The following is a 25,748-nucleotide window of genomic DNA, read 5'->3' on the forward strand; positions in this document are numbered from 1 at the left end:
CCATATCGTCCAGCCCTGATAGGATCCATCCCCTATGCTGTTGCCATGGTAACAGCTCCCTTGCTCACCTTACTTTTGGCAGAAGAATGTCCATCAACAAGTGGACCTGGACCCGAGCCACTCTTTCTCCCTGATCCCTTGATCTTATCAGACACACTCGAACAGCACACACAGGTTAATCTTTCTCTCTCACATAAACAGAGTCACACATATATCAGATAACCACAACATAATATCTATACGTTCTTCTTTTTTAAGCTTCCTTCATAGTCTTCTTTAGCGTCGTAGGTTATGTTGCAGGGCGTGTGTGTTAATGTGGAGCTTTAACCGATAAAAGTACGTCAAAGGTTTCCTCAAGAGGTAATGGATCTGTACACATTATCCAGGTTTCTCTGTCATAACAACACACACACACACACACACACACACACACACACACACACACACACACACACACACACACACACACACACAGGGATCAGGTTGGTTCATTGGTTGTGGCGAGAAATTTCTGTCGATGAAACGTTATGAAAAAAGGATTAAAAGGAATGTATTTTCTAATGTCAGAAAATAGTGAAAAATACTAAATATGAGATTCGGCAAAACAGAAAGTTTTTCTTAATAGTTAATTGAAAAGATAATAAATAAATAATACTAATTAAAAAATCCATAATGAAAGAAGTTCACAATATATTCTATACTAATTGTTTCAGCACAGACTTAACTCTCTTTTTCATTTGGACAAGAGAAGTCAACGTGTTCAAATGTTTTCTAAACACGAGCAGCCAAAGAAGAACTTTGAAAGGAAATTGTAACTTATATCAGAAGAATATGAATCAGACTCAATCAGGTTTATTGCCAAGTAGGTTTTTTACACACAATGTATTTACTGTGGTGTATTGGTGCATAACGTTAACAAAGTTAGGGGAAAATAAATCAATTCTATAAAAATATGTACAATGTATCTGAATTAAATGAAAGAGTGCAGTCTTTAGCTTTCGGCAGACTTTGTCCAGGGAATGTGCAAAGGAACTATGACCAAAGAATAAGCTAAAAAAAAAAGATTAAACCAGATATTCTTTCACAATTGTTGTGACTTAAGAGCTGACCCACTAAATCCCCCAACAGCTCTCTGAATTGTTCCAGAGCATTGAGAAAGAAGTCGTAGAAGAAAAGAGAACAAAGTCTGATTGATTGACCATCGGCTCTATGAAGTCAAGTCTCCCCCCCCCCCCTCTTTCTCCCCCGCCCTCTCTAACCTTCCTCTGAAGTCCTGGTCAGGACGGGTCACATGGTGGATGCTTCAGAGACAGGAGGAGGAAATCCTCCATTAGAGCAGCCGACAATACCTCTTCCTCCGCCTCCCATTCTCCTCCCTCACCCTCCAGCTCGCTCACCATAATCACGATATCATTCTAATTCTGATCCCGAGAGCCATGACAAGCCCATTAAAATGTCAAAAGGAGACCCAGAGAAGGGGAGCGAGTGAAGGGAGAACGGGAAGCTCTCCACCGTGATCTCCCACGGACACGCAGGTGTTAGTGACCCACGTCAGGGGGGGGGGATTAACCTTTTAAACGACGCAGAACGTTAGCTGCCTTAAGAAAAGCTATAATGTCCTCTTCTGGCAAGTACAGTCGGTCTTAAGATAAAGAGAAAATAACAGATCGCTGATCCCAAACCCGCAGGAACGACGAACTTTGGTCTTTTATTAATGTGATCTGTTGAAATACATGAAAATGCAAAATCCCACAAACTTCTAACTATGTTATAAGCAGCGAAAAGAAACGCATTTCGTTCCTTTATGCTGGTGAAATCAGATTTAGTCGTGCTAATCCTGCTAATCTATAATGAGAGCTCACTCGCTATACCAAATTTAACTCCAAAGCCAATCAAACGGGCTCCAGATGGATAATCTCTCTCACACAAACACAGTCACGCACACAGCTACGTTTGTAAACTTGCAAACATATGCACACAAAAACCATATGAATGAACACACACAAACATACATTGTAAGCATGCAGTGGAGGGTGAATATGTGGATTTTACAGATGAAAATAAGGACAACACGCACATTCTCTCCCTCTCTTTATCTGACCTGTGGTAAGTAGTCTGCAGTGGTCTGCTGTGGTTCTCTTTGTACACTGCAAGAGAGAAATGCATGATGGGATCTGATAAGTCAAATAGATTTGTTCCCCAAATTCACCAAACCACCCACTTAGGGTGTGTGTGTGTGATTTTTTTTCTTCTGCATTCCCCATATTTTATTTCCCTTTTCTTTGAAGCTCCAATTATTCTCAGACGCCTGTTTTTTGCCGTTCAGAAGCAGGTCAGTGGCTTGATAGCTCCAACGGCTCATTGGCAGTAAAAGCTCAGAACACACAAGTTCTCCAGGAATGTAAGAAAAAAATAAAAAACAAAGGGTGAATTGGGCATTTAGTTTCCTCTGTGTCAATAGTGGAAGTGAAGTAGGACAGTTTTCCAAGCAGAACAAGGGCCAGTTACATAAAAATAGACCCACAATGTCCCTAAATATAACTTTGAGTCAGACTTGCTTTTGACATAAATGTACCTGAAGCATAAAGCTTCCCTATGTGTGACTAATATAAGACTGACTTAGATTCATAGCTTAGATAGCCTGCTGTGCAATGCATTATGGGTGAAATAACAGAAAAGGTAAACAGCAGAGATCCACGGGTCAAAAAGGCCAAAAAGTTATGGATAAAATGAGTTATTGATAGGTAAATAGTTAGCTAAAAGTTTGCTTAAAGTAATAGATAAAAAGTTGAAATAGTTGGTAAGCTAAAAGTTAGATAAAATGAATGGATATACAGTCGAAATAGTTGGATAAAAGTTATGGATAAAAAGAATGGCTAAAAGTTAGTTTAAAGTAATAAACATTTGAAATAGCTCCCCAAAAATGTGGGATGTACAGTTGAAATCAGAAGCTCAAAGTAATGGATAAATAAATAGTTAACTTAAAGTAATGAATAAATAAATAGTTAACTTAAAGTAATGGATAAATAAATAGTTGGCTAAAAGTAAGCTTAAAGTAATTAATATAAAGTTGAAATATTAAGCTGAAAGTAATGAATATAAAGTTGAAATATTAAGCTGAAAGTAATGAATATAAAGTTGAAATATTAAGCTGAAAGTAATGAATATAAAGTTGAAATATTAAGCTGAAAGTAATGAATATAAAGTTGAAATATTAAGCTGAAAGTAATGAATATAAAGTTGAAATATTAAGCTGAAAGTAATGAATATAAAGTTGAAATATTGGGCTAAAATTTATGAATATGCAGTTGAAGTATTTAGCTACTAGTGGGCTTAAAGTGATGGATATACAGTTAAAATAGTTACCTTAGAGTAATGGATAAATAAATGATTAAAAGCTAAATGTAATTGATTAATAGTTTGAATAGTTCGTTAGCTAAAAGTAATTAATAAACAGTTGAAATAGTTGGCTAACGGAACCTATTATCAAATTGTTGTCACAGCAACAAAGCTCTCACCTTAGGCCTTTAGTCAGAGGGAGAGGTGGCTCACTTTCTTACCTCAATATATATATACTTATACAACGTACAGGCTTTATTAGACTGGTCTGGATCAGTTTTAAACTGCGTTTATAGATCTGGTTCCTGGTTCTTCTCTTTCTTCAGTGAGGGTTTGAGGATCTCAGGCTTTCGCTGGATGTCGCTGACCTCATGACAGCTTGTAAAATAGTTGTTTTTTAAATCACTGACGCACCGCAGGCCTCTGCCAACAGCCCCGCCCACCTCTTTCTTTTTTCTCTGACACTCCCCCCTCTCCTCTCTCTGTCTCTGGGTCAGCGGCTCCTCTGAAGGGGTCACCAGCTCTTTATCCCGCTGCCATTAAAGAGGTCATATTTCTTCACACCGCTGTTTGCAGATTGTGCTCAGATAGGATGTTTGGTTTCCAGCTGGAGTGAGTTTTAACTTGTGCTGAGGGGTTCAAGGACTGATTTTGGTATGCCCACATACCAGGCTGTTTTTAGGGAGGTGGCATGGGGGTGGTAGGAGGGGCAAACTCAAGGCTTGGCAGTGGCAGCAGACAGAGAGGCTTTCATGAATTCTCAATAGATGGTGTGGAGATGCTCAATCGCTCCAACTTTCCTCTTTCTGTCTGGTTAGCTCCTGAGTTTGCCTTTGTGTTCTCCGATCGGTTTAGCCTTCTAAGCACCAGTTTGTTTGTGTGTGTGTGTGTGTGTGTGTGTGTGTGTGTGTGTGTGTGTGTGTGTGTGTGTGTGTGTGTGTGTGTGTGTGTGTGTGTGTGTGTGTTTGTGTGTGTGTGTGTTCCCATGTCTGTTAAGCCCATGACCTCCTTTCACTTCTCCTCATTAGCATGTGATCCCCCCCCCCCCCACAGACACACACACACACTCCACAAGTAGGCCACAGTGGAGGGACGGAGAAAGTGAGGGGAGGAGAAAATGGAAAAGCTGAGCAGAGATTGGCGTGATACGATTTTTTCAGAAAAAAAGTTGTTTACCCAACAGAAGACACTTTGTACATCGAGGACTTAAAGGTGTTTCAGGTGTTGAACTGTACCCAAGTTCACAGGGGCGTTAAGATAAAAGACAGAAAGAGAATATGAACTGGCTCACCCAAAGCTCACCCCGTCTGTTGGGTGGACTCTGTGGTTCCCACCAGCAGCCTGGTCCAGGCCTGGAGCTCCCAGCACCCTGTTTGTGCAGGTGTCGGCCTCAGAGACCGGTCGAATCTGCCAACCACTGGAGAGAGAGAGAGAGAGAGAGAGAGAGACAGTCCACTTAAATAACACAAACCGCGAAAAATTCTTAAAAGGCGTAAGGAATGGAAGAAGAAGGGGGCCAGCAAGAATCTCAAGTTTGTTTTACCATCATCAGCCGACACAAACTTCTCACCTCGAGGTCCATTTAGGAACTTTTCAGCCACTTCTTCCATGTTGAAAGTTTGGAAGTTCATTCTAGCCCTCAAAACATCATTTTTGTATTCCCTCTTGTTAAAAACCAGCAGCATATATATAAAAATAATTAAAATGAAAAAAATAAAATCCAAAAATATGTATATACGTTTATATGTATGTATGTATATACATGTGCGTAAATATATATATATATTTTTTACTTCGATTTTAAAGATTTCTTTTCAACATTTACAAGTAAAATTAAACAGTGTATAAAACACAATACACACAAATTAATGTTAGGGAATATCATATTGTATACTTCAATCTTTTCCAGTTTTGTTAGTTAAATGGGTTGACCTTTACGTCTTCCTTGTTGAGGTTTAGTGTCCTTTAGTGTCCATTTGTCTTCCATTTGTTCTTCTTGCAGTCTCATGGGAAGTGTTATTCTTTCCATTATGTAGATATCCTTTATTATATTTTTTCCATTTCTAGTGTGTATGGGGGTTCTCCTTACCCCGTTTTCTTGTGATAGTTTTTTTTGAAGCAATCAACAATATTCTGACCACGGATCTAGCTTGTTTTGTACATTTTCTTGAGTATAATTAAGACAACACAGATACAGCCCCGAAAGCTCAGATGTAAACAGTATCCTAGAAGCTTTTGAAGAGATTTGTCTCCATTTTCCCCCCAAATACCAATATTTTATGACATTTCCAGAATATATGGTGGTGACAACCACATAATGCAATCAGAAGGATAAACAGCCATATTAGTGTGGACATGGACTCATTGACATCTGAGAAAACACTTCTTTTCTTTAAAGTGAAAGCAGTTGCCACAGTGTTGATGTTTGAGGAGCCTTTGAGAGCCTCGAGTGTGTCCACAAGAATGCATAAGAAAGTGTGTTTTGAGGTCTTCATGCGAATGGTTAACTGGCGGCTGCTGCGTTTTTGAGGACAGACCAGTAACACGATCCCCCCTTTTCTCCCATCACGGGTGAGACGACGTCCACAGCTCTCAGCTTCATGTGTAGATTTCTGACCCGAATCTCAGAAATCCCTGTGATGGGAGCCGAACCGCATGAACCGCATGTGGGAGTAGTTTTTCTGTGCGGTCTGTCGGTTGAGTGTGTATGTTGGTGTGTCGGCGTGTCGGTCTTCACGACGCCTTCGTGTCTTGAGCTCCCTCCATTTATGAGCTCCTACTACGGTCGTACGTTTCACGCACGCCAAACGTGCTCTCATGCGTAAAAATGTTTCCATTAGTTGGGTGGGCTTTTTCTTTCTCGGTTATTCACACATTTTTTAAAATCCCCAAAAGAAAAGTCCCTGCCAGAGTTTGCGCGCCTGTATTTGTGGTTGTTTGATTTGGAGATATGTATTTATTTTCCCCTCATTAGAATAGAGTGTGTGCATAAGTGCATTGGACTTCTAGCACTGCTTTCAGCTGCTCCAGATAGGCCTGTAACCATAACTACTTTGTTATGATATATTGACCATGAAATGATAGCAATAAACGATGTTATTGCCATTTTAAGACCCTTTTATGTCACTTAATGATAATATATCAGCATAATGATGCAAGAACTGATGAGGAGACGGAGGCAGCAAAACTAGAAATGAAAACATCATAACAGAAAGTGCAAAAGAAACATTTGATAAAAATTCATGCAAATACATAAAAAAAGTTTCTGAAAAGAATAATACATCAAATAGAGTTAAACATTTCAGTATAAAAAAATGTTTAATAAAAGGCAGCTAGAAACATAAAAGTCTTCAGCCTTGATTCAACAGAAGTGAGGGTTGCAGCTGACTTACAGTGAGCTGATTAACAGCTTCATACAAATGGTTTCTATCAAATAAAGAGGCTCTACCTGCAAAACAAAACATTCAAGTTCTCACCATGTGTTGACGTAGAACCTGTGTTGGTGGATGTCCTTTGTCTCCATTAATGGATCCCTATCCCTGAATGTCAGAGTCTATTTGCTCTGTGAGGAGGAGGACGGTGGGGGGGTTGTCTCCTAATGTTAAACAATAAACCTCAAGCCTCTATAGCCTGGTGTCACACTGTCAACAGCAGCAGCAGGAGGGTGTTTGCTGAGCAAACGGCCTGATTTACTGTTGGCATGACACACACACACACACACACACACACACACACACACACACCTAAACACACACATACGCACAATAAGGACATTTAAAGTGTATTTTAATGTGATATTCTCTCTTCAGCTTGCAGGTAAGTGGAGTTCACTGTATGATTCCCTGTATTTGGTGCTTCTGTGAGTCAGCCATATGTGTGTGTGTGCGTGCGTGGGTTCATTCATAAGTTCATGTGTGTGTGTGTGTGTGTGTATGTGTGTGCGTAGCTATGCTGCCCAGCCTGGTCCTGCACCGCTCCTCTGTTCGCCCGTACCAGAGGGGCTTCTACTGCAGCGACTCCAGCCTCAAATACCCCTACAAGAGGAGCACCGTCTCCTCCGCGGTGCTCACGGCCGTCGGGTTGACACTGCCCACGGTGTCCGTAAGTCGCACACAAAGAGCACCCGGCGTTTTGGGGGGTGGGGGGGGCAGAAACAGGGGATGGCTGATGGCTCATGATGGCGGCTGCAAAAGGAGCTCAAAAAAGTTAAAACGTTTGGAGGTTTTGGTGCCAGTTGCATCTGATTTTGGAAACCAACTCCTTCTCTATAAGCTGACCATCCATGATGCTCCTTAAGCCACACCCACTTCTGCCATATCCCACAATCCCCCCCCCCCGGTGCCGGCGTGCTCCTTGTGCCCCCCCCTCTGTTTATGTCCGTGTCACTGACCTTTTTTTTTTTTTTCTTCCTCTCTCTCTTGGCTCCCCTCTTTTCTCCTTGTGTCCCCTTTGTAGCTAGCCTGCCTTTCCTGATCATTGAGACTAGCACCATACAGCCGTACCAGCGCGGTTTTTACTGTTCGGACGAGTCCATCCGCTTCCCCCGAAAAGAGGGAGACACCATTAGCGACGCCGTGCTTTGTGGTGTCGGCATTGTTATTGCCATCTTCTCTGTAAGTCGACCTTTTTTTTTTTTTTTTTTTGGTTTGCTGCTTTTACTCCCAATTTAAAGTCTCAACTCCCCGGAGAGATTAGCCTCACTAACATAGCCCCCTTTAATTAAAAAAAAAAAAGTTTGAGTGATCTCTTATCATGCAGCATTTTCTAAAAAAAACCCTCTTATGCTCTGAATGTGCTCTCTGTGTCCTACCCTTTTCATTCTGTTTTTTTTCCTCGTCGCACTTTATTCTTCCGCATCAACTTTGAGTCATCGCAGCCATTTCTTTTGGCCTGTTTTTTTATTACTCCATTAAGCGAGTCAGCGGTAACGAGAAGACCCCCCTCAAACCTGAGCATCGTTTGTGTGCGTGTTCTGACGCATGCATGCCAATCGTTGTAAGACTTTTAACGACCTCCCGGTCCATTCTCATAACTCCCATTCGAGACTCCCTGCCCTTTCTGCCCTGCACATTACCTCGGGTGAATGTGACAGAGCAGAAAGGGCTCGCTCCTCATTCCCATCACTTGACTCTTGCTCATTACAGCTCAAGTGTAGTGCCAGCAAATTAGAGGGGGGTGGAAACATGTTAGAATGATTGCTGCGGTATGGGCACGTCGACTGGTGCCACGTGGTCATGAGATGGTCTTTACAGCCCCCAGACTCTATGTGGTGCAGCTTCCCACCCACCTCTCATAAGATCCCCAGACTTAGACGTCGCTTTGACCGCCGCCTCCTCACCATCAGCTTGTTTGGCACACACACACATGCGCACACACACACACACACACAGTACCACCTCAGCTCTTCTGCTTATTGGAACCAGGAGGCCGCTAGTTAGTCTCCTCGCATGTTCACGTGTGGGCAACTCTGGCGTGTCTGGCACAGCTGTGTTTCATTAGTGGCGTCGTCTGCTGCCATGCCGACACCATTCCTTTTTAAAGGTGTACACACGCGCGCATGTACGCTCGTTCAGACGCACGCTCCTACGTGCACGCATCATGCACGCATCTAGTAGAAGATTCAAGTCGTGGGACTGACTCTTTGTTTATCTTCACTACAAGGGAAATCCCAACGGTCCTGCTGGTCAGACGTATCTATTTCCACTGTGAGAAACAAGAGTTAGCAATAGCGCAAGATGGAGCCCAATGAGCATCTGCGATCCAAATAAAGCCATCAGTCCTCTGTCGTAACCATGACAGGCCATGTCTGCACCTAGACAAACCGGACCAACAGCAATAAACCAAGACGGGCCGGTAGAGAAGCAGAGGAGAGGTTTGAATGCAAATGCTGACAACCCAAATAAACTTCTCTGTCCTGTATCGGCCTCCTGTGGTTCTAATCTTAAGCTCAGATCAAAACAATTCATTGACAATAGCCACAGACACACACGCACACACTTACACACCACCATGTTTGTTTCTTCTGGCTGTAAGCCCACCAGCTGACCACCCAACAGGCAGGATAGGTGTGTTTATCAGGGCCTAACAACACACAAACAATACATGTAAACACACAAACAGTGTGCGTAATTAACTTGCAACATGTGCGCACGTTTAAAGAGTACTGCGAGATGCTGGTTCAGAGATGGGCAGGGAAATATTTTCATTGAGTGAGAAGGCCGGTCGGTGAATGAAGCCTTGTGTGTGGAAAGAAGAAGGAAAAGGGAGATGTGGTTAGAGGTGGAGAGCAGCCGGTCCGTCACTCAGATACCCCAGGTGGTTCGGATGAATGATTGACATCTCCGTGCCTCGGGGGTTGGCTTGGTGTAAGATGAGGTCTTTCCATGGGCCTCAAAATTACTTAAAATATATGGATGGAATACCACAGGGTTCAACGTTAGGCCCACTCGACTTAAGCCTTAAAGCAGACCGTTCGCCCTGATAGAAAACCCCTCTTACTTCAAAGTCAGGTCAGTCTGACTGAGATTTTTTGGTCTTTCCGTTTTCCTCGCCTACTCTGTCTCATTATCCTTCATATTTCTACATTTTTAAAAAGGATCACCATCCATTAATCACATCTCAACTGCCTGAGGGAAAGGCAGGCCATGCTCATTGTTTGTCTTTGTGTGATTCTCACTCATTCCGTCTCTCCTTTCTTTCCTTCACACATTCTGTCTATTGAATTAGATTTCCTGCATGATAAAAGCTCAAAAGATAAAGTTTTTTTACTGCATTGTTATCTGCATCTAAACCTACTGTAATAATTAAGAACCAGCAGCAACACACAGCTAGAATTGTTCTCATATTTGTGATCAACGTTGTCTGTTTATCTCAAAGAAACAATCATTTCTTTTAGATTGTGATTGGAGAATGCTTCAGGATTCACCAACTACGCGAGGGAACCAAGTCTTTCGTCAGCAATCCCTATGTGGCTGCCCTCTACAAGCAGGTCAGCTTTCCATTAGTGATTTTTCACAGCTGTTCACATTTATCACATAAATAATTGACTGCGTCACTCCTTCCCTGAACAACAAGGCATTAGCGGGGTTAGATTATTCTACATATTGAGTCAATATGAACATGGCTGTCGTAACAGGGACACTGTATATAAAGTGTTTGGATGAGGATTTCTTTACTTTTTTTAACCTTTTTAAAAGAGCAAAAGTATAAGTATGGACAACAGTGTGTTTTGTTTATATTGAGTCAAAAATAGGTCGGCTGGAAACATTACAAATTCAGCCACAAACAGCGTTTCCAACCAGTTTCTGGAGCTAACTTTATCTTAATTAGCCAGTAAATATGTAAGCTAGGAAGCTAAACAGGTTAATGTTTGCATTAAATGTCTGTTCTTCCTTGTTCTCTTATAACACTGGGACCAAATAGCTTTGCACTGCAACACAATAGCAGTGCATCTGCCATTTATCATTGTAAACGTGACAGAAAGGTAGCGGGACAGGGCTTCATTGGTCTTATGTCTAATCATCGGTGTGTGTGTGATTTTGCAGATGGGCGTGTTTCTCTTTGGATGTGCCGTCAGCCAGTCATTCACCGACATCGCCAAGGTGTCGGTGGGCCGCATGAGGCCCCACTTCTTAGATGTGTGTAAGCCGGATTACTCCACCATCGACTGCTCACTGGGATACATCACCAACTACACCTGCACTGGCGAAGAGAGCGATGTACAGGAGGCCAGGTAAACACTAAAATCATATAAACAATATACAGTATTTATGCTGTTTAAATTGAAAAACTGACTGAGGATAATCTTTATTCCACAGGAAATCCTTCTTCTCAGGACATGCCTCTTTCTCAATGTATACCATGCTCTACCTGGCTGTAAGTAGCTATTTAAAGCCTCTTGCACACACACACACTCCACAACACAACACACTCATGCATGCACACACACGTCTGGAGCAACAGCAACAATGGTTTACAGATTGCAGAGGGAGTCGTGGAAATGAAGGCAGGGCTGTGATTTAGGGATCAGCTTCTCCTCCGCTCCTCAACCCACTTTATGAAGAGTTTTATTCTCCTTTTTACTCCTCCGAGAGATGGATGCACTCCACCTGTTTTCTTAAGAGCAGCTGCGTTTGTGCACTTCCTGTCCTCTCCCATTTCCCTCAATCCCTCCCTCTCACTCCACCTGTTGTGGGTGTCGGGTGGGGCTTTGCACCCTCGAAGGCATTTCGTGCTTCAAACAATCTAATTACACACACAGACACAATTGCTAGCTCACAGCTCTCCAATCATCTCCTTCCTCTGGAGAGAGAGGAGAGTTGGATGTTTTGGGTCTGGCTTGTTTCAAGGTGGTCTGGGTTCTCACGGCGGGCTGACTGTTGAACTTCTGGTTTGTTGTAGTGCAGTGAGAACTTACCACGGGTATTTCCCAACCTCTGGGTGAACCGAGGCACTCCGGTCAGACCAAGAAAAAAAAGAGATGGATGAAAAGCAGTGAGGGAACGGACATGTGAAGCATCCAGACCACAGAGTGACACACTAGTCGGAGACCCAGTGTTCCAGTTGTGGCGAGCTCAGGACCGAAGCCAGAGGAGGATGGCTCTAGCAGTGGAACAGAAAAAGAGTTTGTACATGGTTGTATTTGAGGTTTTGCAGAATTAAACGAGCCTGAAACAAAGCCCACAGCAGAGGCATTCCTAGTGGAAAAAAGGAATCTGTGGAATATTGTGTTTTTGCCAGCTGAAAACGAGTCACATGACATCAACGTTTTCACTTGTAGAACCTCCAACTGTCCTGGAGTCTTTAAAAGTCGACTCCCTCTGCAGTGACATGGATAACCAAAGTGAGCTTATCAATAAAGTTATGAAAGGTTAGTTTGGATTTATTGTAAGTGGGGTTGTATGGAACGTTTCTCGTTTGCCACAAGAGCAGATGTTAGTTACAGACAAAATCTTAAGTCAAATCAATTGAACATGAGGGACGTATAATGAATGCAAGTTAAAGTGCTAGCTGAGGACACATGACATATGTATTGACAATGAAGCCTCCAGATAATCAATATTTTTATTAGGAATAAAAAGGGAGAGTAGTTGTGATGTTCTCATCTAATTTAAGCCACTACAGGGGAATAGAGGGGAAAAATAACTACGAGATATCACCATGAAACTTCCCAAGTTGATTACTTACATTAAGACATTTATCTTTTGTATTACATGTTTTCTGACATGTTATGTTTAAATATGCAAATGAGGCATTATCTGATGGTAACTTTTGGTGAATTTAGGGGAAATCTACAGATGCAAATAGACAAAGTCTTAAAATAAACACCTACATGTGTATTTTGGATGTTTTCTTTCCCCTAATTTGAAAGAAGACATGTCATGGAAAATATATACACCAAAATATTTTTTAAATAAATTGACCAGTGCGTGAAAAGAACAGTTTTTGCCTGTAGCATTTCGTCTTAACAAGAAAGCAAACAAGTGTCCCAAAATGTCAAACTGGGCTTTAAATGACAAATCATTCATCAATAGTGTTAATAATTCATTTTCTGTCAATCATATAATGGAATAATCAATGAATCGACCATTACTTTCTGCACGACTAGACAGAATAATATTGATCCTCTCTTTCTCTGCTCCATTGCTCACCAGTGTGAAAGTGTAAGCCCCCCCGAGTCACTTATGTTTAAATATGCAAATGAGGCATTATCTGATGGTAACTTTTGGTGAATTTAGGGGAAATCTACAGATGCAAATAGACAAAGTCTTAAAATAAACACCTACATTTGTATTTTGGATGTTTTCTTTCCCCTAATTTGATTTGAAAGAAGACAATGTCTGCTCCATTGCTCACCAGTGTGAAAGTGTAAGCCCCCCCCCCCCCCACAGTCACTTCCTAATTGTCAGTCTTTGATTTTGAAGCACTTCATTTCCTGCCTAAAGTGCTCCGTCTGCCACTGATGTGGTTTTTTTTCGAGGCCAACGCTCTCAGAGATAACACACAGATGAGCTGCTGCAACATGCTTCACCACCGAGTCATCTTCTGTTCTGTGTCACAGCTAAGGTGGAAACAGATCCAGTAGCAATAATGACCTGGTTTTTCTTTGGTTGTTCTGTGGGTAGTCCGGGCCTGACGCTGAGCCAGATAGCGTGTCGCTGGTTTAAATAAAAACCCAATATGTTTGTTTGCGATAAAAGTGGTCTGAACCACAGCTATGCTTTCTGTCTCGCAGCGTGGTGGAGGAGAGCATGAGAAAAGGGTGGTGGTGGGGGGTGTATGGGGGGTGTGAAACGAGAACTCGCTCTCATTCTTTCTCACTTTGATTTCTTTTTCTTTGAACGCCGAGTCACAGCGAGGAAAGACAGAGGGAGAAGATCTCGCTGGAATTCCTTTTCAGAAACCACCAGACTCTGTGTCGCTGTCGTCTCCGTCTCCATCTCCATCTGTCATGGGAATCTGCTGCGACTCCTTTCTGTTGTTGTGTTTTATTGTTGCTTTTTGAACAGATGTTACTATTCAAGGCGCAACATATTATTGTAGGAGGATGACTTGGATCAGAAAGGCAAATGGCTGCATCTATAAAAGTCTTTATGGATGCATATTGAGACATTAAAAGGTCATTAACCCTCTGGATGTTTGCATGAATCAGAGTTTGACGGGTTATTCGGGTTTACTCACTGACCTCCAGTCAGATAAGGCCATTAAGATTACTATAACTCTTTCTTTCCCCTACAACTCGGTTAACGTAGTGGTGTGAAGGGGCTTCTGCTTATCAGTCGACCTCGCCCCGCTACCTGAGAACCGCCTGTGCGAAGGAAGCCTGAAAATCTAAACATCCCCACCCGAGGAGGAGGAGAGACTGTAATGGGATGGGAGGGATCGCTTCCTCTGCTTCCCTCGAGGAGACGACACAATGACACCAGCGTCGTAGAGGAAGCGAAGGCTTGAATGGGGAGGCTCTCCTCCGTTGGTATTGTTAGCTGATTAGAGAACACAAGTCTGGAGAGGTTCAGGTCTGGGTAGACCTTGGCCGACTGCCTCTTTCTGTCTCTGGGTGTGAGAGACAGGAAGTGGAGGGTACGAGCGGTGTTACAGAAACACAGGATGTCTGAGTATGAAAGAGAGGCCGTGCATGTGTATTCGCAACGGAACGCGGCCTTGGACTTTCCTGTTTTGGCTCTTCTCCGTCTTTATCGTGACCCAGGAGATGTGCATCCGCTTTGTCTTCTATTTACTCTAATCGAGGGTAGCGAGTTCATCCCAACCAAGTGCTGAAACGTTCATGGCAGGGTGTGTGTGTGTGTGTGTGTGTGTGTGTGTGTGTGTGTGTGTGTGTGTATTCTCTCTGTGGTTGTGCTGTTGTTACAGCTGGGATGTTGAACCAGGAATCAGTCATGTCCGGGTCCCAGGCAGTCCAGTGTGTGTGTGTGTGTGTGTGTGTGTGTGTGTGTGTTGTGGAAGAGATTATGGGTTTCTTTGCGGGTCTGGCCCACTTTGATTCAGTCTAGACCTCTTAGACAGTAATAATACACATGCACACACACACACACACACACACACACATACACACACACACACACACAGCAGGTGTCTAGCCAGTTGTGTGTGTGTGAGGCTTCTACATCTTTTACATTCTTTGCATGTCAGACGGTTACATGATAACTGTGCATATTTAAATTTTTCGCATTTAAACAATGAATAACATCCTCTCTCTCTCTCTCTCTCTCTCTCTCTCTCGTCTCCACAGTTCTACCTCCAGTCCAGGTTTTCGTGGCGCGGCGCCCGTCTCCTCCGCCCGCTGCTCCAGTTCACCCTGCTGATGATGGCCTTCTACACCGGCCTGTCGCGCGTCTCCGACCACAAGCACCACCCGACCGACGTCCTGGCGGGTTTCGTGCAGGGAGCCCTGGTGGCCTACTGCATAGTGAGTACACACACACACACACACACACACACACACACACACACACACACACACACACACACACAACGTCACACATGCAAACTGTATGCAAACAGTGTTCAAAGAGGTGATAAGGCTTGGAGTCCCAGTGGAACGGAAGCGTCTTTACTGTGACGCATTTCAAGGTGAAGCGGAATCTCCTCTCTCTACGTATTGCTCTGTGAGCTAAATCTGATCTACAAATGCGGTTTTATATGTGTGGCTAGCTAGTAGCCCAAAGTCTGATTTGATTGGATGATATTTTGTAAGTGCAGGATGAGTCATCAAACATTTGGAAGCGTTTTTCAGAATAGAAAAGGCAGAGATCTGATGTTAAAATGACTCAGAAACTGATTTTGTTGACATGTGTTTGGCACAACGAGAGATAAATGGACGGCTAACACACTGGCAGAGGATTCAAACATGGAAAAAGTACATTTCGCGTCACTTTAATACTTTCCTATAATTGATTGTGGATCCTACAAACGAACCAACCTTCAAAGGAAACTTTAGCTCCTTTTTCTCTCCTTTTCTGAGAGAAGAGAAACGAGCTGGCAGTGAAGTGAGGAGAATCTGATTCCCCATTTAATGAAGAACACATTGCTTGGAGTCAGGCCCTCGTTCAGGAGTGTGTGTGTGTGTGTGTGTGTGTGTGTGTGTGTGTGTGTGTGTGTGTGTGTGTGTGTGTGTGTGTGTGTGTGTGTGTGTGTGTGTGTGTGTGTGTTAGTGTGAATCCATACTCTGCAACCTCCTCCACTACTTTTGTGACATATCATCACAGCAGTCGCCAGATGATTTTCATAACCTCGTCATTACACTGAGCTGGACGGAGCCAAGGGAAAATTGAAATAGGGTCGAAAGGAGGGAGTGTAAAAAAAAGAAGAGAGGTGGGGGGTGAGGGTGAGGCTTTGAAACAGGAACGAAGCTGTTAATTATTTGGGTGTTTTACTTTTTCTATTTGGCTCTGGTTCTAACAGCACAGCACCCCCCCGCCTCCCTTTAAACTCTGCAACTTCACACACACACTTACCTTTCTACACATGAGTGTGGAAAGCAATAGATTCATAAAAGTTTAGCAAGACCTTAGTAGTGGCGCCTGGGCAGACCTTGGCAAAGCTAAAATGCACACGCACGCAACCACACACACACACACACACACACACACACACACACACACACACACACACACACACACACACACACACACACACACACCACACCAGGATTACTGAGGTGATCCCAAAGGGAGCAGTAATTCAGCGAGTAACAATAGACCTTTGGCAAAATCAGAGCTCCTCAAGCTGAGCGAAACTCCTGCAGAGACGACATCAACTCTGAGGAGGAGGTGGAAAAAAACAAGTCAGAAATATGCTCAACGTATGAGCTCGACCTCTGAACGGACAGATCTGGCATCAGCAGCGAAGTGAGGGAAGTGACGGAGAGAGGAGGAGGAGAGCCTTGTCTCCTTTCTGGATCGAGATGACCGAGGGGTTCAACCCAACTCAGCTATTACACAACCCTCAGTGAGACACACAACACACACATATGTATATGTATAAACGTATGCACACACACTCATTTCCAAACCCCTGCCGATTGAGGGTGAGTTTTCCAATCCTTGAAGCCCGTTCTGATTTGCCTTAGTAGGAGCTCACATCTGCGAACACTTTAGCTCGGCTGTTTGAGCCTGGCTCAATAAGCAGCGGAGCAGAAAGGACCTGACAGGAGAGATGAGTGGAGGCAGGACAGAGGAGGAGGAGGAGGAGGAGGAGGTTGGAGGAGGTTAGGGTGGGCCTCAGCAGAGCCAGAACAAAGTAGCAGAGTGTGAACCTCCTTAGATCTCAAGTGGACAAGTGTGCTGTCATTATTCTTCTAAATGTAAAGTTTGAAATGAAAGATTAAAGCATGAGATCATGTCAGAGGGAACAGCTTTCAGAGCAATAACACAATCTTTTCAATGTCTCCGCTTAGATTTACGGTTCGTATGTGTGACTCTGACTTGTCGTACTTTCATGCTCATTAGAAAGGCTGTATAGAAACGGCACAATCCATAAAACTGAAGCAAATGCGCAAAAATCTTTTTTTTTATATTTGCTTGAAAATGAGTTGAAGCTCTGAATAGATTATGGAAAGGCAGTTTGCAGAGTATATTCTGACATAGCAAACATTTAACTCGCATGACTCATCAGCTGTTCCTGCTGTTGGCGTCTCTCCTGATTTATATTTATATCTTTTTTCGTCTCCGGGCAACATGAAACATGGCCAATAACAACTGACATGAAAGAACAATTATGACTTGCCCAATTGAAAAAAAATCCTGAAGAACTCTCTCCATTTTTTCTCTTGATTTGTTTTTGTTTGCGGTTTGCAACTTCTACTACTTCTACAATAAAGCGTGGCCTATTCCGCCAACTTCTGGTGGAACTACACAGCTGAATTTATTTGCCCCAAACCAGCTAATTTGCATCTCCTTTTTTGCAATATTTCGTAAAAATTCACCTAGAATTCACTTGACAATTAATCTACTGTAACACTTACAAACAACAAAGGTTTTTTAGGTCTCAGTCTGTATCTCATTTGGTTGGACTTTGCCTGGAGCCAATTATTCTCCTCATCAAGCAGAAACCGTTGATATTCAAGAGCCCCATTGCAGCCTGGGTAATGTGGTCCATGACTCTTTCCGGAGCTTGTGCACACGCATTGAGAGAGAAGTCTCCAAATGCACTTGTTTTGATTCAGAAGTCTGATTCAAAGAACAAAAGAACACTTTGGGTGAATCAGTGGATTTTGCACGGCAGTCCCAAGTGTGCGACTGTGAACAATCGTTATAGACATCACATGATGAGCTCTACGTCCTTGTGGTAAAGAGTCTTCCTTCCCAAATATATTTTAGTTATAGACCGTAGAGAATTGTCTTGTTCCTTTACTTCATTGTCACAGCTATTCTAGTTTTCCCAAAGCTACAGTTACCTTTATAATCCCATCGAGTGCCAGTAAGAGAACAATACAAACCTGGAGCAAGAATGAACTCAGTCACCTGCAGTGACGTGTTCGTCTGCGGCTTTGTTCTCAGTTAATTGCTTTGTCTGTCCTCACACTTGATGATGAAAGGCGTGTGAGTCGGATGCATGAAGTTTTTTTTAAGAAGAACATGAAGATGTTTTGAGTCAAACCTTCCAGACTTTGTCTATGAACCACAACAGGAAGTGGTCCGTCTGTCCTACCTGACACTTCCCATCAGTGACCTACTCATCTCGACGTGTGTGGCAATAAAAGGTCACGAGGTCGGAATCCAGCAGGAAGCAGAAAAAAAAAAAGAAGCTTTTGCAGCGTTTTTTTGTTTTCGGGGTTCATTGTCACAGTGGAGAGGAGTCGGGTCAGGAGTGAGAGGAGGATTTAAACACAACAAGGACATGCTGCACATACTCGGGCTGTCGAATACTGAAGCAGCGTCTGAGGGGTCAGTGAACTTGTGTAGAAGCAGGAAGTCTGCTTTTATCAGTTCACACAGACAACTCAAGTGTCTAAGTCTGTAATTCTATTTACGACACCATTTCACACTTACAAAGTTATTTTTTGAAGTTATATGCAGATGCACTATATTAGGACGGTGTATAAGAGCCATTTAAGGTGGAAATAAAAGAATTAAAGAGCTCGGATAGGGGGGTAACATTCAGAGAAAATAAGTGTTTATGAGATTAAATACATTTACGGGGAAAAAAACAATTTAACCAGGGAAAAAATAATGAGGAAATTATTATAAAATCATGCATTTGTAAATAGAACATTTCTCATAAATTTAGCACTTTAATCTCAGAGAATTTCATCTTTTATTTCTGCCAAAGAGTGACTTCATAATCTCAGAAAATGCAGTATATTAGGACAGCGTATTAGAGTCATTTTAGCTGGAAGAAATAAATAAAAAAACCTTGCATAGGGGGGATTTTAGAGATTAAAGTCATATATTTAAGAGACAAATTGTATAGTGAGTAATGTGGTGGTTTTGAGACATCCACAGTTCTTGCAAGTTGGTGGACTCACTTCCTGTGTGACTCAGCTCGTCTATGTGTCAGGCGTGACATTTTAATAGCGGTTATAAGAATGCACAATTAGAGGCACACGCTGAGTTGGCATCTCTCAGCACAAAGAGGGCCCGGAGGCTTTGTGTGTGTGTGTGTGTGTATACCATGCACAGGAAGTGGTGCCGTCACGATAAGCCTTCCACCACGTCAGGTTCAGGGGCGATAGGTTGGAGGTCGGTTGACACGGCAACAAGGCATCGACCCTCCGAGCATCCTGATGGGAAACGAGCCAGAGAAAGATTCCCATGACGGCTGGAGTTTTTTTTTGACTAGTCCAGTCACATCCCTAATTATATCATATGTGGTGAACCATACAGTGATAACGGCCGAGCAGACAAAGAGCCCATTTAGAGCGCTGAAAAGCAGCAGTGTGTCACGGAGGTATCTATATACGCCTGATGTCATCGGTCAGTCAAAGGTCACCAGTGAAGGTCAGTTTCATGGTCAGTAAATGTGGAGCTGTAGTGGAGGAGAATGTCTTTGTGTTGAGACCAACGCTCAGAATGAGACATTGTTATTGAATCAGACTGTAAGTCCACCACGGCCACTAGAACACGTTTCCTCCAGTATGAGAGCACCATGTAGTTTTCTCCCATGATAGTTATTCACATTGTTTCCCCAGAGCAGCTGGTTCAACGTAGGCATTCTTCCTGCTAGTTTAGCTCGATCTGAGCCGTTTGAGTGCATTTACCAGAAATGTCAGTATATATGGGCATAGGATAGTTTTGGCGTCGGCTGATTTTTACCATGGATATATGGTAAAAGTGTGATGAGGTTGCTCCAAAGTGAAACAATGTGGTTCTTATACGAGAAAAAAACAACATGATTTTCCAAGGGGGTTTTTCCTCGAAAATGTCTTTATAATATAGGAGAATTTCTGATATTTTTCTTACAAATTTATGATTTTAAAATCTGAAAGAACTTTAAATTTTTTCCCCGTGTAAATTTTAAATGTATTTCTCGCTAATGTATATCTTTTAAAATGAATAGGTTTTTCCGTAAATGTACCACTTTAATCTCAGAGAATTTCTCATTTATTTTCTAACAAATATATGACTTCATAGAGAACTCCAAAGTAAAGTAATTCATTTTGACTATTAGCAAACTCTCCCGGCTCTGTTATGTTTATTGCTCATTTACCTACAATGGCCCTAAAACGATGTCGTACTGTACAGTAAGCCCCCCCTCCTCCCCCCTCCGCTCGCCCTCCCTCCCCTGGCAGCGCAGGAAGGAAACGCTGCTGCGCCTGCCAGTTATGTTGCATTTGTTGCTCATGAGCGACCCTTGTAAGTGGAAACGGTAACCCACTCTCACAGCGGACGGTCGTTTCCATGGTCGCCTTTCCTGTCCACCCCTGCCCCTTTTTCCTGTTTGACACATGATGTCATCGGGACCTCAGGAAGAGTCTCCTCTCTGTTTTCTCTCTCTCACATCCTTCGTTTGCCAGACTGACCTCAGAGTGGATGTCAAAAAAGGGGGTCCACCTCTGACCTCATGTAATAGAGGATTAGCAAAGGTTCACTAAACGCAGACAGTTTAAGGTGAGCTGCAGTACGATCACTTCCTTCAGCCAGATTACTCAGCGATGCTAGTCTGGTGATTGCACAGTGAGGCTGATGGAGGTGATGGGGGTGTTATGGTTATGGCATCATGGAGTAAATGATGCCATGTGTGGCTGTACATTCACATCAGCTTTGTTCAGACCTGTTCCCAGATCAGAAGAGGTGCAGCTCACACCGGCTACGAAATTAAGCAGAATTTTCACAATGAGTCATTACATCCGGTTTTTTCTTCTTCTGGGGTTAGGGTTAAAAAAAAAAGTTTGAGCCAAACCGAAGAAGAGACTATATTGTGTTGGCACATGCAAATCATCTAAAGGTTGATTTAGATGACATGCTGTATGAAAATTACAATGATAACCTCTAATGTGGTTCATTTGCATAAAACTGTACTGCACAACTGACACGCACACACACGTCACCACCTTCATAGTTTGAGCCGTCATATTTGAATTTAGTCAGGAAACATTTTCTTTCCGCTGATCTTCGTTAGGGATGAATATTTTACGTATTTTATGGATACTAGTACTCTCTAAGAAAAGAATCAACGTTGCTTCCTTATTCTTGTATGTAAACAAATAGTCTTTCTTGAGCAGCAATACAAGAAGTTCCAAAATCTTTCAAATACATTTGCAGCTAAAAAAGTATCTTAGTGATTAGCATTCATTGATTATCCTGTTCTTCTTATCAAACTAACGTTAGCGGCAGTGGACGAGGATGGAAACTGATCATTTGTGCAGACAGATGTTCTGCTTGTTGTCCAGATGTTGTGATAAACTGCTGTTTCCTCCCTTAACTTGTGAGGCTTTTATTGAGTTTGAGACAACGAGAGTTCTCAGCATCTACTGGAGGAAACATGTAGCCTCACTTTGGATCTTTGAGTTCTCTCTGACATGATGTGTGTCTCACTGTACTAAGCCGGAGTTGGTGTGTGTGTGTGTGTGTGTGTGTGTGTGTGTGTGTGTGTGTGTGTGTGTGTGTGTGTGTGTGTGTGTGTGTGTGTGTGTGTGTGTGTGTGTGTGTGTCAGAGTAAATACAAAGACAAAAAGATAGAGAGAGGACGTTTGAGACGAGGAGATCTCACTCCAGAACTTCTTAAGCACCGATATCTGAACCGTTAACTCCGCACCTTATCAATACTGCAGGTGTTACTGTTTAGAACTGAGTTTTGGGGGTGCGTCCCTATTCTCTGTATCTGTTTCCTCACCCTCTCTCTCCCTCTCTTCTCTGCCTCCCCCCTCTCAGGTGTTCTACGTGTCGGACCTGTTCAAGCCCAGGGTGAAGCCGGCCACGCCCCCGCCCTCCCCCATCAAGAAGGAGCTGCTCCCTTCGTCCGACATCATCGAGAGGAACAACCACCACAACATGGTGTGAGAGAGCGAGAGAGAGAGAGAGACGCCACTTCTTCCTGTGACTTGAGGAGCCGATCGCAGCGCTGCTCGCCTCCCATCGGACAGTAGAATGTAGCGACGACAGACTGTAGCTGCTCCTCAACACGGCACCCTCCTCCTCCTTTTTTTTGTTGCAGCGCCCAGCGAGGCGCTTCATTCGGACTAGGGTGTCCGGTTTGAGACTTGCACAGCAGAGTCCACTCTCACTATCCAGACTTATTCTTTTTTTACTATAATTATGTTAACTACTAATCAACATTTGAGCCCATCGTTTTTGACACAATTCATTTTTTTTAAAGAAATTGGACGACTTTGACAGGCAGAGCTGAGGGGTGTGGAGGTTTGACGGAGGTGTAACCACATGAAGGGTTAAACACTTATGAAGAAAAAAAAAAACAATGAAGAAAAGATGCAAAAAACAAAGAGGACAAACCCCCTCCCTAGGGAGAGAGGGACGCTTCCTCTCTGAACTCTCTGTGGCCTTGGAACGCTGTAGGACAACTACTTCCTTAGCTATGGGAAGGATATTACTGCAATAACTAGCATAGAAATATTAACAGTATAGAGAAAAGTATAACTTATAGCACTGTTTTTTTTTTTTTAAGTTCATTGTCCATTATCACCACTCGCTGCCTGAGACGTCTGACTGAAAGAAAGCTTGACGGCGCCGACGACCACGAGACAGACTCCGGAAAAAGTCGACCCGAGTCAAGCGTGGTGGTTTTTACGAGACTCCACGCTCACGCTGGATCGAGTTAGCATAGCATTGGCTCCATAACAATAGCAACAGGCTTCTTTAAGGATTACATACTGATAGTGAATGGTCTTTTATATCAGAGAAGTCCTTTCTTCTGCAGTATCCTATTGCGGGCCGATCACACCAGAGAAAACCATTGTTTTCCTGCCCTCCTCTCTTGTGCCGCTTTTTTGACCCTGCATTCAAGTTAAAATTTTCTAAAAATTTGCACCCAGGCGCGGAGTCGCATCGCTTTTAAATGTCACATTTTGCAGCCAATCAAATCAAGCAAGAGGCGGGCTTTTCTGTCCAATTTACCACTGACTTCCTGTTTTGATGCCGTTAAATGTGGCAGGAACGGACATTGATGTTAGCAATTTTTAATTGGGATGACTATATAATATTTCCCCTTCCTCTTGATACAAAGGCAGAGCATCAGCATGAGCTCAATGTCTGCAATGAATACATTTTTTCCTGCCAGTTATTAACATTTGATCGCCCACCTCGCTTTGCCAAAGGAGCGTTTTTATAGCGTCCGCGCCCGTTGAGGAGACTCTCGGTGGTCTTGAGCTGAAGGAAGTGGAGCTCTCCAGCCTCGTATATATCTGTCTCCACCTCGGCACGTCAAGCTTTTTTTTCCGTTGTAGTTGACTCTCAGAGCAGCCAAAACCCGGGATGTTGCATTTCTTGAGGGTTATATGTACTAAAGGGGTGGGGAAGGAGGGGGGGGGGTATTTTCTGTGGAAGGAGGAGAGGCAGAACTCCCAGCACCTGTATGAAGAGGCGTGGCTGTGCCATGCTACTTCTTTGGTGTTGGGGTCCATCTGTGTTTGGCTTCTTAAACAGGAAGTGGGTGTTAGGGGTGGGGTGGGATGGGCAGAGTGAAGGGGGGGGGGCGTGATGTCACCGTGGAAAGAGGGTGATGAATCACAGCTAAACTGGCACATTTGTTTTTAACGGGATGATTTGGGGCTCTTTCCGCTGGCAGGGAGGGGCTCTCACCCGCCCAATCACTCATTGGCAATGGATGTGTGTGTGTCAGTGTGTGTGTGTGTGTGTGTGTGTGTGTGTGTGTGTGTGTGTGTGTGTGTCCTGTACACTCCTGTGCTTGTGTGTGTGCTTGTACATGTACATCTTGTGAGATCGAATGTGTGTTTGTGCCCTGTGAAAAAGAAACTCCCCTCTTAATGAAGTGTGTGTCAAAGGAGACACTGTCAGCTGTGCCAAGTGTGTGTGTGTGTGTGTGTGTGTGTGTGTGTGTGTGTGTGTGTGTGTGTGTGTGTGTGTGTGTGTGAGAGCAGGTGGACGTTATAAAAACTGTGGATCTAATATTTTTTATTCTCTTTAACCTTGTGTTTATATCCTGTCCTGTATAATCACTAACAGTTGTACAGAAACAGAACCTTTTATTTTTATTTACAGTTCAGATCTCACTCCGCCATGTTGCACATCTTTCTCAGCGTATAGTCCGTCCTATCATTTCACCAAGCCGTTCTCACTCTCTTTTTTTTCTCCATTTTTTTTATAAATATATAAATAATGTATAGATCACTAAAGTTAACTGTGTAAGATATTGTTTCTTAACATGTTTAGATATATCCACTATGATTACAGACCTGTGTTCTTCACAAAATGCTGCTTGAAAAGCATCGATTGACAGATTTTTGTATCTAGAATAACTATTGTAGATTGTTATAGCTACGTTTGTAATATGCATTCAAAAAAAAAATACACACACAATTGTATTAAAAATTCAATATTAGTATTTTTGTATTGTCTCGTTTTTTTTGTACAAAGACATAGATGCAATGCTGTTTTTTTCTGCTAAATGTACTCTAATACATGTGCTTTTAAATAAAAAGCTCATTATGAACACAACTTTGGTTCGTCTTCACTGTTGATCCTACAAGTTAGTTTGATATCTTTATTATACACTTTATTGGTTGTATGGATTTTCGTGTTAATCTTTCCTCCTTAAAATGATCCCTTTAATTCCTCCACACAACGAAATCTAAAAACTGAAATATAAGAAGTGGAATGTAACTAAGTACATTTACTTTTGAGATTTACTTCAGTACTTCACAGGATATTTTAATAGTATTATTAAAGGAATTAATAATATTTTTGCATAATAAGTAGATTTTGCTGAGATTTATCATGTCCTTTTTCTTAAAGGGCCGGTGTTTAGTATTTCTGGGGCTCTATTAGCAGAAATGAAATTTAAAATTCATAACTATGTTTTCTTTATTGTATAATCAGCTGAAATTAGCAATTGTTGTGTTTTCGTTAGCTTAGAATGAGACCTTCATATCCACATAAGGAGCAGATACTCTCACGGAGTCTGCATATTTCTACAGGAGCCCAGAACGGACAAACCACACACTGAGACTTTCAGGTTTTACATTACCTGAGGGGCTAACGTTAACGACACAATACATAAACTAATCGGACCCCAAATGTGACGCTATTGTTAGCTACATTACCATCTTTGCCAGCTGTTAAGGTGATCTCAAGCCACATATTGTCCTTAAATTGATTGTTGAGGTACTCGTCACGGCGTTTGTCTTACATTATTGGGTGTTGAGAAACCAAATTGATTCATTTGGCATCGCTATATCTATGGAATTCAAAGCATGTACTGTATCATGAGCCCTTTATCTATTAGCATACAGTGTCAGCTTTGATCTGTTGACTGGT

The 25,748-nt window shown here is 42.7% G+C and overlaps 1 protein-coding gene across 2 annotated transcripts in view; it reads left to right on the forward strand.

The window, feature by feature from the left end:
- The window catches only part of plpp3 (phospholipid phosphatase 3), a 35,405-nt gene extending 10,488 nt beyond the window's left edge, over positions 1-24,917 (forward strand). The window contains exons 2-7 of one of the 2 annotated variants that reach the window (XM_054603084.1): positions 7,286-7,440; positions 10,235-10,327; positions 10,884-11,071; positions 11,157-11,214; positions 15,089-15,265; positions 22,170-24,917. In XM_054603084.1, the coding sequence (XP_054459059.1) occupies positions 7,286-7,440; positions 10,235-10,327; positions 10,884-11,071; positions 11,157-11,214; positions 15,089-15,265; positions 22,170-22,298 (800 nt within the window). In that variant the 3' untranslated portion in view covers positions 22,299-24,917. Of the gene's footprint in view, positions 1-7,285; positions 7,441-7,794; positions 7,953-10,234; positions 10,328-10,883; positions 11,072-11,156; positions 11,215-15,088; positions 15,266-22,169 lie in introns of both variants that reach the window. The other variant, XM_054603082.1, reaches the window with a different exon arrangement.
- Positions 24,918-25,748: the final 831 nt, after the last annotated feature.

This window comes from Anoplopoma fimbria, chromosome 8 (assembly GCF_027596085.1).
Source record: "Anoplopoma fimbria isolate UVic2021 breed Golden Eagle Sablefish chromosome 8, Afim_UVic_2022, whole genome shotgun sequence".
In the NCBI taxonomy this organism is placed as follows: domain Eukaryota; kingdom Metazoa; phylum Chordata; class Actinopteri; order Perciformes; family Anoplopomatidae; genus Anoplopoma; species Anoplopoma fimbria.